The sequence below is a fragment of the Prosopis cineraria genome, unplaced genomic scaffold (genome assembly GCF_029017545.1).
Source record: "Prosopis cineraria cultivar Desert tree isolate PC_DT_omini unplaced genomic scaffold, ASM2901754v1 PC2, whole genome shotgun sequence".
NCBI classification, from domain to species: domain Eukaryota; kingdom Viridiplantae; phylum Streptophyta; class Magnoliopsida; order Fabales; family Fabaceae; genus Prosopis; species Prosopis cineraria.
This window is the reverse complement of record NW_026555333.1, coordinates 48,395,663-48,411,069: the sequence shown is the minus strand read 5'-3', so window position 1 is coordinate 48,411,069 and position 15,407 is coordinate 48,395,663. Positions and strand designations below refer to the sequence as shown.

The 15,407-nt window shown below is 29.5% G+C and overlaps 1 protein-coding gene across 3 annotated transcripts; it reads right to left on the bottom strand.

The window, feature by feature from the left end:
- Positions 1-9,117: 9,117 nt before the first annotated feature.
- LOC129302017 (chloroplastic lipocalin) lies at positions 9,118-13,369 on the bottom strand. Of its 3 annotated transcripts, none has more exons than XM_054940682.1 (5): positions 13,100-13,369; positions 12,312-12,435; positions 11,305-11,505; positions 10,401-10,691; positions 9,118-9,506 (listed from the first exon to the last, which is right to left on the bottom strand). In XM_054940682.1, the coding sequence occupies exons 1-5, from the start codon at positions 13,165-13,167 to the stop codon at positions 9,228-9,230; spliced, it is 963 nt and encodes a 320-aa protein (XP_054796657.1). In that variant the 5' UTR covers positions 13,168-13,369; the 3' UTR covers positions 9,118-9,227. The 3 variants fall into 3 exon arrangements, with proteins under 3 accessions (XP_054796657.1, XP_054796655.1, XP_054796656.1); XM_054940680.1 differs by having other exon boundaries at positions 11,305-11,547; positions 13,100-13,368; XM_054940681.1 differs by having other exon boundaries at positions 11,305-11,544; positions 13,100-13,367.
- Between the last annotated feature and the right edge of the window lie 2,038 nt (positions 13,370-15,407).

Below are 15,407 nucleotides of genomic sequence, written 5' to 3'. Positions count from 1 at the left end.
TATGGTTGGCCTAACTATTTCAATCTAAAAATTACGACTCCCTTCGTTCTTTGTATCAGGTAGAAGTCTTGTTTGGTGCTTACTTTGTATAATTTAATGAAGCATTTACGAATTATTTTTAAAAATATAAGTTAATAATTATATGATTAAGGTATAAATCTGCTCTTTTAATATTTTTCTTGGTGCGTTCATCATTTCTGAAATCCTGAAATTGGAACAATGTTACTCAATTTGTTAAACTTTTTGTCAATTTGAAAGTTTGAATGCTCATAAATAAGGAAAATTGTTAAAGCACAAATAAGTACTTTAACAAGTAAATTTATTGTAAAAAAAATTATTAGCCTCCAAAAATTACAAATAAATGCCAAAGAATTAGTATAATCTTTTACATATACAAAATACCAAAATGTAATTTAAAAAAAAAAAACCTTAAAAGGGCAAGTAAGTGTACCTAAGGTTAAGAGCAAGATAGAGCCCACAATCTTCCATTTAGAGAAGATTAGAAGTGCTGACAATGCTATTAGGTTACAAGGCTATTGGCACCAAAAATATCATTGTGAATAATCATTTTTTACCAATTTGATCTCCTATGAGCCAATCATCAAATCATTGTAGCATGTGAATGTGCTAATAAGAAATTAAAATTCTTAATTTTATTTTAATAATATTTTATTAAAATATTAATATTTTAATATTTAATAACTTAAATATAATTATTACTTACAAAGTTCAATATAGGAATTTTTTTATGAAACTAATGGAATTAAGGTTAAATAATTAAATTAAAAAAATACTTTATAAAATTAAAAGATCAAAATGAAATATTGCGTAAAGTTAAAAAAAATTAAAAGTGCATTTTAGCCTAATATAAAAGTTCTCTAAAATTTAGGATTCCTTCTATAAAATTTAAAACTATGTTAATATTAAAATAAAAATATTTTTAATTAATTATCACTATAAAAAAAAAGTATTTAGTGGTGGTTTAAATAGTTACAAATGACCTTAGTAGCAGTTCACCAAACTGCTACTATATAAAGTGTAGCAAGGTATATAGTACCATAGACAAAGTGCTACAAATCATGTAGCAGTTCGTATAAACTACTACGCCAAAACCAAAATGAAGTCTATTCCAAAATTTTGTCCATTAGTTTGAATTTTTGGCACAAACATGGTAACGATTCACTGAAACATTATGATATGTGAAAATTTCAGAAATTCTATTCCAAAACATGGTAACAATTCGAATAATGGTTCTTGAACCACTACCTAATTTGAAATTTTAAACTTTAAATTCATTATGCTTAACCATCATGTCGGTCTTTTTAACAAGGATAAAACTACTCCTTTTTTTATAATTTGAAGGGAAACATTACTCTACTTGCAAATTGAGGACACTAGGTGCTTCTCTGTGAATACTTCAAAGGCAAAAATGACCTTTTGCCCTTAAAAATAATGATATAGAAGATTTTATTAGGTTAAAGGGCAAAAGTACTGTAATATCTCAAAAATTATTTCCCTAATTAATTAAGCTAATGAAGGATGATTATGTAAATTTAAATATAATTGAATTTGAAAATAGTTAAAGATAACTAACTAATAGGTCTATTGGGTTTGGTTTTAGTTATTGAATTGGGTTTGAAAGTGAATTAAGCCACCTGAGATCAAATTGAAGAGAAAATCAAAATTTAGCCCACTGTGCATTATGCTGCAACATAATGCACTTACGCTGCAACATAATGTCACAAATCTAATTTAAGAAGGCATCTACATGTGTGAAAATGGAAAGAAAAAAGATGAGAACAAAGGAGCTTCTGATTCTCTTTGCTAGGGCATGATTTTGCTGGTGTTTTAGAGAGATTTAAAGCTTCTAAACATTAAAGTAAGCCTCCCCTACCACACTTCTTCCTCTCTATGCCATTTTTAAATTAGGGTTTGTAGTTGGAAAATGATTTTTGAACCTTGGGAGCCTTGGGTTCAAACCCATCAACTTAAATAGAGTTAATAAGAGTTATTTAAGTTATCTAAACCAAAAGAAAGCAGTTTTATGTGTCCATGAGAGTGGGCTCTCAATTATGAATGAATTTGTGAATTAAAGTGCCATTAGTGATAAAGGTTGGAGTTGTTGGAAGCCACTAATGATAGTATATGGGTTTAATGAAGTCAGTTAGAGCTAATGAAAGTTAATAAATCTAGTATGGTGATTAAACTCAAGAGTTGAGAGTTTTGGATAATTAAAGTGTTGAAACTTGAGAGTTGGAAGTGAGTAATTTGTGATATTGATGATGATTTTGGTTTGTTAGATGATATATTAGTGATTATTTAAGTTGAGAGCTAAATGAAGTTAATGAGAATTAATGAATTTATTGGATATGAGATTAATCATGTAGTTGAGAAAGTTAGTTATTAAAGTATAAAATTAGATGTTGGAAGTGGTGATTTTGATAATTATTAGTGATGGGTGTTAATGTTAATTATAAACTAATCTTATGAAGTACCAATAAGCTTGAATTTAACATGAAAAGAAAGTTATGATTGAGGGATAACCTTTGACTTCTTAAAGATTTGATTATTTAATTTGTGCATTTACTTGGTTAATTGACTATACGTGTGTGAAAAAATTATTTAAAAACCATGATATATTTTGTAAATCTATATTTAATATAAGTTGTGGCAATATGAATAAATTTATATGATGTGATGAAATTAATGTGAATGAAAATTGTGAAGATGTATGTTATGTATGATTATTGTTGTGAGTAGACATGAAAATGTGAACTGGTGATTATGAAAGAGGAAGATTGCAAATTTGAGATATGTGTTTAGGATGATTGTGTTGTGATATTGATAAGCATGGTATGATGATTGATGTCTAAAATTTTCATGCTACATATTGAACATTTGTGCACGGCATAATCATATGAGATAGGAGTTTATATATAAGGAGAAGAGTAGATGTTGTAAATTCACATGATATTGACGGCTTACCATTAGAATCAAAAGCTAGCTAGACTACCAACCATTGAAATCGGGGAGGTAGTCATTGTCCCATTATTATATAAAGATCATCATACTTGTTCTTTAAAAGACTCGTACCTAACTAGTCTCTACTGATTCATGAGAAGGTTAGATTAGGAGTACAACACCCCATAGTTGTTAATATTAGAAGAAACCATGTTGCACAAGTAAGTGTAGTATCCTTGGCCGGGTAGCTCCTCAGGAGTAGAAGACTTAGGAAGTCTAAGTTCATACATATAACCCACTAAATAGCCATCAGTTTCATGTCGAAGATATCAAGAGGTTATAAAGTTGGCATTGATAATGCATATCATATTCCAACCATATAATTGTTATTATTATGTTGTGACATAACTTGACAAGGGCACATGATTATTAATATTATGACCCCATATATATTTTGATGCATATCATTATATGGCCATATGGTTGTTATTTTTGTAGTCTTACATGTTTCATAAAGGGTATATGATTGTTAGAGTTGTGAACCTTCCATGCTAAATAATCTAATGTCAGATGAGTACTAGTTTTGTGACTGGATGAATTACATGTTTTAATGTGTGAATGCACTTTATTTGATTATGCTACTTGCATCACTATGATTAATTAACAAGCATTTGTATAGGCTAAATTAATCTTAGTTACTAAGTCGTTGTACTCACTCCTTATTTAACATTTTACAAATGCTAGCTCTAGTCAAGACAAGGGAAAAGCATGGTTTAGAAATCAAATTTCTCACTCTAATGCTTCAATGACTTTTGATTAATGTGTAATTATTATAATAATGCTAACTACGATAATTATTTTGATTTCTTGCATGCATATGTAATTGTTTGTTAGTGTTTTAGTGCCCTTAATCAATTTGCATGAGTTAAACATACTTCTTTAGGTTCCAAAATGCTTGTGCAAGTATGTTTAAGGTTGTTTTGAGGGTTGTAAATGAATATTTTAATAATTTGAATGATGATGACCTCCTTTTTTGCTTTTGATGAGATTGGGGTTAAGGATTAAATTTGTGAAATATGTGATATTTGGTTCTTACAGTGTGTTACATAGGTTTTCCTATGTCTATTAAGTGTGGTCTAAGTGTTGGTCTATGCTTTTAGCACTTGGTGTGAATTTTTGACACTCAAGTTGTGGTTAAGGGTGAAAAAGTGCTAGTTTGCATTTGTGTGTCTAATTTGTGATTGGGTTAGAGTTTAGTGATGAAACCAATTTCATTAGTTAGAATTTTAAAAGAGTTCTATGTGAACACTTAGATCACCTCAATTTAACATTGAATAAAAATTTGGTGCACATTAGAATTTTGGCTAAAAAACTTACCATGATAACATGTTGCTATCATGGGTTTTACATTTTACATCTTAGCATAAAATTTTATGCCGTAGCATATTCTATCAAAAATGATTTTAGTTCTTTTGACCCTAAATTGATTTATTACCTTATCTAATATGATTTTCACGCTTTTCATATATGCTTCTACTCTATTTTGGATTAGTTTATATTTGATTTCAAAGTAAGTTATTAAACTTGAGATTTCAACTTTAAAATATTTATATTTTAAAATAAAGTTATTGTTGGATTGTGAAGTAAGTATTCTAATATTTGTTTTGAAACCTTTTAAACTATAATAGATTTTGATTTGTCTTCCTTCTTACTATGGTTAGTCTTTTAATAACTGGTTGAAATATACAACTATGGTTTCGTAATTGTAAAACCGTAGTTGTCATGGAGGTTTCGGCTAAGTGCCAAGGTAATAAGGAAAATGTTACAAGTGCTCAACAAAATTTTCTCCTGGAGCACCAAGTATCCTTAAGTGAACAAAGATATAAGGGTATCCTAGAACTTGTTTTACTAAGTATAGAAATCCTCATCTCATTAAATTTAACTGATATCCATTAATGTTGACAGTTAAAAAAGGAAGCAAACATAAAGATGCAAAAATACTCATAAACTTTTTCTCCAAGAGCTTCTAACATTTTTAAGTCAATAATGATGCATAAATACCAATTAACTTTATAAAATAGGCTAAACTTCCTCGATGTATTAATTTTTATTCTTAGAACTTCACGATTAATGTCAATTTAATTTAACAAATTAGAGAAGATTAGAGATAATAATTTAGGTCAAATCAAATTGGCCAGCTCAAATAAGACTAGAAAATCTTGGGGCCCGAATAGCTCAAATAGGCCAATAATTTGGGTCAAGCCCAATTAGCTAGCTAGAAAACCTAAGATGTTAGAACTAGGTTTAGCTATATGACCTCTTTTATAAATGTTAATAAGTACTTATGCACTATTATTGACTTAAAAATACCAAAAGCTCGTGAAAAAAGTTTCTAGGTATTTTTATACCTTATATTTACTTCATTTTTTTTAACGGTCAAAGTTAACAGATGTCAATCAAATTTAATAAGAAGCAGATTATTGCACTTTTTGAAAGAAATTCATCGGTACTCATGCACCTTTATTCATTTAAGAATATTAGGTGCTCTTGGAGAAAAATTTGCTTGGTATTTTAACTCTTTAACCTAATTTTATTTTATTGAATTAGTGCAATTTTATTAAATAAAGTATAGATGAGATAGTACTTCTAGTCCATGTAAGAATTTCTCTTATCACCAGTTGCTTTTTCATCATCGTATGTCTTCTTCTCTTGTAAATCTTTAATCATTGACCATCTTTTCCTTCATCATGTAAGCTAAGAAAAACTTAAGGGATCAAATCGATGAATAAGACATGTCTAAGAGAATTGATTGATAAATATTAAGCTTTGTGAACATGTAATTTTATTGCCACTACAAGTAATTTCCAAACATGGAGTAGATGTCATTTTCCCAACCCTTTAAACGGTAGAAAATATTTCACACAACAACCATACTGATCGACAGTTAGAAAGTTATTCTCATATTTGAGTAATCTAAAAATTCTTAAACATTGAGAGTAGATGTCATTTTCCCAAGCCTTCAACCTTGGCAAATATTTCATACCACAACTATACTGATAGACAATTAGATAGTTAATCTTTGATTTGAGTAATCTAAAAATTCTTAAACATGGAGAGTAGATGTCATTTTCCCAAACCTTTAACCTTGGCAAATATTTCATGCCACAATCATACTGATACACTATTAGATATTTAATCTCATATTTGAGTAATTTAAAAAATCTTAAAGAGTTTCAAGACATAAACAACATGGTGAACTAATCAGTACTCCCTCCATTTTTATTATAAGAAAAACTTTATATTTCATTATTTTTTTATAGTGTTAAGGTGCATTTTCACTCCTGAACTATTCTCTAATAAGCACTTAGTGTCCTAAACTATTTACATAACAATTTTGCCTTTAAAATAATTAAACGTAGCATATTTGCCTCTAATGTTAAATATCCCAACATTGATTGTTAAAAATGCTACATTTTAATTATCTTAAGGGCGAAATTGCTACAATGCAAATTGTTTAAGACATTTGGTTCTTTTGGTATAATAGTTCAAGAACAAAAGTGCACATTAAATTAAATTCACTTAGAATGACAAGTGGCATTTTCGGCCAAATTTAAATTCTAGTCAACATTTTTAACGGTCAACATTAGAGTATTAAACAGTAGGGGCAAATGTACTACTCTTTAATTATTTTACAAGCGACATTACTCCAACAAATAGTTTAAAACATTAGATGTTCCTTGGAGAATAGTTCAGAAATAAAAATCCACCTTAACCTTATAAAAATAATGAAATATAAGGTAGTTTCTCTTATAATAAAGGGTAAAGTAGTAAATTTAGCCATATACTATTTTTTGAGGAGTATCTGATAGCCTAAACTATCAGATGGTACAAAATAAATCAAGAACTTTTAAAAATGAAGCATCAGTAGCCTGCCATTAACTTTAGCTAACGAACATTTATGTGGAGTCCACAATGACATGTGACACAACATGGGTATGACACATCAACATGGTAAATGTGCAAATTTAGCCATGAACTATTTTTCGAGAAGTACTTGGTAGCCTCTACTATAAAAAAACAAACCATCCAATACCTTCCTCTCAATTTTGACCAAACATCATTTATTTTCATACTTATAAGACCTACAAAGCATTAATCTCTCCAATCTTCTTACCTTCGTTCTCAATATCAACTCCAGGAGAAGAGATTAAATGATTTATTATTTGAAGATATTCACAAGGATAATACTAATGAAGTAGAAGCTTGATTTTACTACACATGAGAGAAGCTTGATTCTAGTTTAACTTAGCCACGAATTATTTCTTCTACTTTGTTAGCGTCGTCTTTGTAAATGTCTTTAGATAATAACTCTTTGAACCTCTTCTTCTCGAGCTATGGATTGAAAACGAAGGCAATAAGATTAGAGAGATAAATATTTTATGAGCCTCATAAGTATGAAAATAACTGGTATTTAGTCAAAATTGAGGAAAAGGTGTTGGATAGTCCTTTTTTTATAGTAAAAGCTACCTAATATTTCTCGAAAAATAATTCGTAGCTAAATTTATGCCTTTACCATGCCGACATGTCGTGCCTATGTCGTTCCACGTGTCATTGTAAGCCTCACATAACATCAATCGATTGAAGTTAATAGCGAGCTATTGAGTGCTCCATTTTTTAAAATTTGTGATTTATTTTGCACCATCTGATAGTTTAAACTACCAAGATACTCCTCAAAAAATTATATGTGGTCAAATTTACACCTTTACCCTATAATAAAAATGGAGGGAGTGCTTACTGGTTTACTTTGTTGTTTAGTTCATGGAGTTCTTAAGATTTTTTTTTTTTAGATTACTCAAATATGTGATTAATTATCTAACTGTCTATCAATATGGTTGTGGCATGAAATATTTGCCAAGGTCAAAGGTTTGGGAAATTAGAGAAAAATATGCTAGCTTTTAATTATTTTATAGGTGAAATTACTTTAATAAATAGCTTGCGACATTGGATACTCCTTGAAAAATAGTTTAAAAGCAACATTACACTTTAATCCTTTTTTATCATAAACAAACAACAAATTTTAAGAAACATTAATTACATTATTTTTCAAATTGTCCTTCATAAATGGATAATATCACTAAGATAGAGAAAAAGGTAAAACATTAATTATAAGAACATTTTAATCCAACTATTTCAATTTCAAACGTAATAGAATTAACTTACTTTTTAAAATTGTGTGATTGGTTAAAATTCTCTTATATTTGAAAATGAATGGAGTACATCAATCGTTTTTTTTTTTAACTTAGTCACATAATAGTCTAAAAAAAATTAATCATTCAATCCTTATAGTTTTAACTTAATTATAACCCAATTCTTAAACTTTAATTTATTATAATTAAATCCTTGAAGTTTTAACTCAATTTTTAAATTTTAACTTTTGCAACTTAATTTTTATAATTTTAACCATTTAAATATCAATCCATATATCTTAAAAAATAAAATTATAAAAAAATTATATTAAAATTTATTTTCAATATTTAAATTACTAAATCCTTTTAATCTTTTATAAATATTATAAATATTAAAAGTTTAAAATATTTTTAATCTTTCTAATTTTATTTTTTAAAATATAAGGACTAATGTTTACATAATTTAAATTATAATGATTGAATTGTAAGAGAAAAAATTCAAGAATTAGGTTACAATCAAATTAAAACTATAAAAATTAAATTATAATAAGTTAAAGTTCAAAAAGTAAGTTACAATTAAATTAAAACTATTAGGACCAAATGTTTAAACTTTTCTAGTCTTAAATATATTTCCACGTCAGGAGTCAATAGCAAAATAAGCTCCAAATTAGTATTGAGAGAAATTTAGAAGCAAATACCATTTTGATTGAGAGACAACCTTTGAAGAAATAAATTTAAAAAAAAAATGTTTATCTTTGCATAACCAAATTGAAATTGATGAGAGTAATATTACAGAATTAAATCATCAATTTACTCTAAGATAACATATAAACCAAGTGAATTACCAAAATAATATATATATATATATATATATATCGATCAAACATAATTTTTACACAGACTTATTTCTGACATATTTCTGGATTTTATAATCAATTTGATCTATTTAATTATAATAGACCAATAGGAGTAAGTCTACGAATCATATATTACTTGCTGTCAACTATCAATCCATGCATGAATGTACCAGCTGTGATGCTTTCAAAACAAAGCGTAAAGAGACCTAATCAGCCATAATTACTACTTAAAATAAAGCTCAAGAAGCTTCTTCAAAGTGTCAAATACACTAGTGAAAGGATTAAGCTCAATAGGAGCCTTCAGTTCTAGATCAGGAAACTGATTGGTTAATGCCTGCTGCATTCCAGACATGGACATCATAGCTGCCAGCTGACTATTCGACATCACTTCACAATCCTGAGGTGTGTCTTTGATTTTGCTTGGATCATATCCAAAATTTTCCAGATAAGCTTTATACTTCTCTATAAATTCAGGTCCAGGTTCTGCTGTCCTTGAGTATATCTGAGATATTGATTGAAGACAAGGATAACGCATCAATCCCAATTCCCAAGTATATCAATGGCGGAGATTATCATAAACCTATGGGGTCTCGATTCAATTTAAAACTTCGAGATAACATTGCCTTGAAAGTTTCTATGACTAAGTAACTGAGAATCAAATCCTCTTTCCAAAATTATTTATTAGCCTTCCCTCTAGCTTTAGAGTCGAATTGGTTTTTGACGATGCACGCAGGCACAATTGGTTTTTAGTTTTTTACGATTACAATGTAACACATGCACGCACTCACATGCGCGTGCAGTTCTAAACAGATTTAGATCTTCAGAAATCAGAAGCTTGTAAAATGAATGCATCAATCCCATGCACATTCTTACCGCTCGCATCATTCTACTATATCACTTCAAAGACATTTTAACCTCAGGTGGTCCAAATTAATTCTTAACCTGAAATGCCCAAATGATGACCAAGTTCAACTTCTTAAAAGTCTCCATTATTAAGATACAACATAGCATTGCCTGTTTAGCACACATAATGGAAAATAATGGAATGTAATGTGCAATTTTAAAATAATGTTAACAACAACAATGACCATTCATGACTTTATTTTAAAAATGACGACCATGACAACAATTGTTGTTGTTAACAATAACAATAATAATAATAATAATTAATAATAATAATAATTATTATTATTATTATTATTATTAAAAAAAAAAAAAGAGGGGAGTCCCTTTTCAACAAAATACCAAGCAGGTGTTACGAAAAGCTAGACGATACGTTGCATGTAGCAATTGATTCTGCAAAAGGGGCTCTTGGCTTTACTTCTAATCTACGTGACATAGATAAAAATAAGAAAAGGCATAAAAGTTGGAATGATAGCTTATCTGACAAAGATACCTGAATGAAACTTCTGTCTTTTGCTCCAGAAACAAGCGAAAAATTGTCATAATCAGTAGCAATCACATCATATGGCTCCTTGGGGATGAAAGGCAATGTGGGAAATCGGAGATAGCATTTCTCTTTAATCATATCTTGCTTCTCCAGCTCTGTCTCTTTTTTCTCCAAATCTTCTTCTGAAAGACATTGAACTCTTCCCCTAATCCCAGTTATAAATCCATCAGGTCGTCCATGAACACAAAAGGTATCAACTTGAATAGAGGGAGTCTCCCTATCAAATGTATACAAACCCTGAAACGTAATTTGTCTACCCAGATTAATGGCAGGAAGCTTATGGACACCAAACCTAATAAAAACAACAGTGGCATCTACAATGTAATTCATTTGAGCATCCACCGAATTGAATGAGAAGGGTTATTTCAAAGATATTAAAATTTATTTAAAAAAGAAAGATATTAAAACTGATGCAATGAATTATTCTTTGTGAATTAATCCACACTTCTTCGATAGGGCCCATCTAGTGTCTAATACACGAAATGGAAATGACTGCAAAATGAATAGAATGAAACAAAATTGATCTTGAAGATGTAGAATGATTCTCATATTCTTATTTTGACAAGCGACAAGAAGCGATAGGAGATGACCTGTTAAGCAAGGCAGGAATCACTTTCCTCCTCTCTACCAAACGAGACATTAATTACCAACTGATCACTCAACTTCATTCTCTTTAAAACTCCCAAACAAATCCTTATGATACCTCTCTGCTCTTAGGCTTCAGTAACATATTAAGAATTACAGGAAATCTGATGGGGAAAAAGTTAGCAGAAACCTAAACGCAATACATCTTTTCCCCAAGACAAATGTCTTCCTTAAGACACCCAATCATACTAATTTTAGCTTTTACCTGGGTGCAATGGCAGTCTTCTTGACCTTGTCCAGCAAATCCCCTTTTAAGCGAAGCTACCTCAAACCATCTTCCAGAATATCTAACAGGGTCAAAATCCTCGGCTGTCATGCCTCTCATCATCATGAGATTTCTACCATTGTCATTGGGCCCATCATCAATTGGAAGAGTAGCTCCATTATTGTTACTGGCACTGGCAAGCTGGCATGTATTTTGATGAGATAAATCTGCTGCAACAGACTGCTGATGAAATAACAAGGTGATTCACAACACCTCCTTGTCATCATATACAAAGAGACATATTTGCTAGTTCCATAACAAGAAACCATAAATTCTAATACGTATATCTCCATAAGATCATCCAGCCTTCTTAGAAACCTATCCATGGATGATATAATATACAATAACTAAGCACGACTACAAGGTGCATTCAGAAAATCATACAAGATACATCTCTACAAGCAGGGCATCATCAGAAAAATATAAGGTGTTTTGTAAGATAAAAAATTCTATACTAACAATATAGGGTAACAATATCTTCCCCTAAAAGTCTTCTAACCAAGGAGACAAGAAATACCCCTTCCGTTCAAAAATGTAAAGCATTTTTAAACGAATCCCACCCCCCAATAAAGTAATTATCTACTTTCAAACTAACCTTATCTTTCCATATTTATTCCTATTAAACACCCCACAATAAATATAAAGTCATTCATCAATAAGGATACTTTTGAAAAAAAAGCAATGACTACATCTCGAAAGACTAAAAATGTCTTACATTTTTTAACATCCAACTCTTTAAAAAATATCTTATATTTTTTAACGGAAGTACTACTAAAATTACAATTAAATACTAGTACAAGCGACTTTCGCCAATGCTCATGTAATTTTTGCACCTCTGTGGCTCAAATGTGTATAATGTTTGTTTTTTACAATTAAAAAAATACGTAAGCAGAAGATCGCATCTAACTAGACCTGATGCTGTAACACTCTGGGTCTCAAATACAAACCTGATTTATGGGAGAAATGAATATCAAGGAAGTAGCAAGACCAGATAATACATGCTTCGACAGGAGCTTACTTGATAAAGGGCTCTCCAACGAGCACTTAACCAATGTTTTCCCCATAACTTCCCTGCAAATTGTGAAATAACATTTTATCATATGACAAAAAAAAAAAAAAACCAGTATTGTCCAAACATCTTAATGAATTTCCTGTTTCAGCAAGAGGAGTGAGATACTAATCCAGTCCTATTCTATTTATACGACTGAGAGTATTTATCTTATTTATAAACCACTTCAATTATTATTGTTTTTATTATTATTATTTTTTTACCCTGTTAAACATTGAGAAAGTTATTAAATACTAAAATATTTCATTTTCAAAACATATATGTTTAATTGGGACAAAATTAAAAAATTATTTAAATTTTAGACATAATTAATGATTTTACGGTTTCCGTGCTTCAGTTGAAAATGATGGAAAATAGGATTAGACAAAGTAATGCATACCTACCTACCAAAGAAGAGACGAAAACTTTACTTAGGATCCCGCTAAAACAAGGTGCAAACTTATTTACCAAATGCTAAAACTGACAGATTTCACGTCGCAATTGCATCCCAAAATGCCGGACATGGCCGTATCAAAGACAAATAACACAAAAGTGTCCCTCTGGGGGGGGATTGGAAGCATAAGAAACTGCAACTAATTTTAAAGGAAAATAATCTGGAAATGCTACAGGAAAAAAGAAAAGGCCACAATCAAATTCGAGCCAGAAAAGAGAAGAGGGAATCCAAACCTGCGAATTGGAGGACAGGAAGAACACTTAAGCAGGGGAGGTGATAATTGCAGAAGAACCTCTACCATATCCTTGCCTTCTTCGGAACCTCTTTTACTGTATACAGTACCCAATGCAAAGAGTTTTTGCTGCTTGTGTATTTGGTGCTGCGAAGTGCGATCAGCTAGGATTAACGTTGTCCATAGTGTTGAAGTTACACCAATGAAACGTCGTCGTCGATGTGATGCTCAAAGCTACAAGAGCCTCTCGACTCGGGGGAGCGAGAAAAATCCCCTGGAGACGTTCCCCCTTTATGAAACTGGGCTCTGTCATGGACTTTTTTCTCTTGTACGGCGGCCCGATTTTTCATTTTTCTTTCACGAATTTTTTTTATTGGCTAAAGTATCCTCATAATCAACAACCTTTAGACTAATTTTTTGAGAAATTTGAGCATTATTTAGAGGTTGTCCTCTCCTATAATGTTTTTACATACTCATTTTCAAGAATCAACCTTAAAATGATGTTTGAAGGGTTTAAACTGCTATCATATATATCACATTCTTTTAGATTTTGTCATGAATTAATAAGAATAAAATATGCTTTCTATCAAAAAAAAAAAAGAGGATGAAATGTTCCCATTAGTATGGCACCGTACAATGCACAGTATATTTTGTAATTTAAAATAAAATTATTTTAGAATATTAACTAATATAAATGAAAAAAATTTATATAAAATAAATTGCAATATTAACTAGTAAGATAAATGTGGGATTATAAAAATAAAGACTAAAGAATTTATTATGAATCTCTAAATGTCCAAAACTATAGAGGCCTCTGTGTCTATCTTTCACCTCTTCTTTTTCTCAGCTCATCTACCAATCTTCTTTGCCTTGCTTTGTTTTCACCCTCGTGCGAGAGCCACTATGGTTGATTAGGTCTAGTACCCTATAATTATTGAAATATCGTCTTAATAAACCACAATATAATTTATTAGGAAAAACAAAATTTTAGATCTCTGTACTTTGCTCGCATTTTATTATTGGTCCATGTACTTTTTTTTATGTTTTAAAAAAACATAAAACAATAAAAAATAAAAATATAGAGACTAAAAATACTAAAAAAAAATGCAGGGATTAATAGTAAAATGTAAGTAAAGTACAATGATCTAAAATTATATTTGTCCCAAAATATTTATTGTGCTGATATTGCAATTTGGCTTTTTTTTTTTATCATTGGTAGGTCTATCTAATAATTAGATAGTTTGTAATGTTTTTCTTAAGTATAATATATGAAAAATTAAGATTATGAGATAAATATAAATATTGTATGGCTTCATCTTTTTCATTAAATCATGTGAAGATAGATAAATGTTCCAAGTGTTATAATTTTTATGATTTATAAATATCAACAAATAAATATATTAATATATCTTGAAAACTTAATTTTCAACTCAAACATTAATATTTTCAAATCTTATAGTTGAAAGTATTACAATATCAAATATCATCAAAATCAAAACACAAATTTATAATTAAGTCATCATCTTCAAATACAGATTATATGTAAATTAAAATCTTAAAATTTAGTTAATTCATTTGACATTTATAATCTAAATAAAAATTAAAATTAAACATAGATCATTAAAATATTATTCAAAATTAAGAAATTTGAATCATTGTGAGTAAATTATTATGAGCATGTTTTTCAAAACAAAATTTTATAAAGAAATGCCCAAGAGCCAAGACATATGAGGAGTGAAAAAAAAATTACTTTGTTTTTTTTTCTTTTTGGCCAAAGTATTTTGTGTTGATTTGAAGAAACTTAACAATATATATCTTCCTCTTCGTCCAGTTTTAATATATCTAAAGAATTATAAAATAATTAACAAATTATCATATAGTCTATAATAAATATTTGAAAAACTAACAAATTCTATGAAATTATAACTTCATAAAAATAGAACATAGTAAGTTTTTTTAGTTATATTGCTTGTGAAAGAGAAATTTAGAACAATGGATGAAAAATCAATAAAGAAATTATAAAATGCATAATTATGTGCAATTACTTGGTATCTACTATGAGATCTATGAAAAATTGAATTGCTCTTTTGATGTTTGTAAGCATGTAACAACCTCTTCGTGCCATTGGCTGGAATGAAAAATCATCACGAAAGATTACACAAAGGGTGAAAGGGCATTGGTGATGAAGAGAGAAGCCAAAGAGAATGATAGCTTTGTGATTTTGCTTGTCTTGATTAGGGAATGGAGCAACTGAATGATATTAGGATTGAAAGAAAATCTCATGTACTTTGTAGTTGCTCAATATGATC

Excerpts from the sequence above, each read along its gene's own strand:
- LOC129302017 (XM_054940680.1), bottom strand. The coding sequence starts at position 13,167 with ATGGTAGAGGTTCTTCTGCAATTATCACCTCCCCTGCTTAAGTGTTCT. Across the intron at positions 11,548-12,311 it reads TCATTTCTCCCATAAATCAG|CAGTCTGTTGCAGCAGATTT; the intron begins GTTTGTATTTGA and ends TTATTTCATCAG. Across the intron at positions 9,507-10,400 it reads AAGACAGAAGTTTCATTCAG|ATATACTCAAGGACAGCAGA; the intron begins GTATCTTTGTCA and ends TCAATATCTCAG.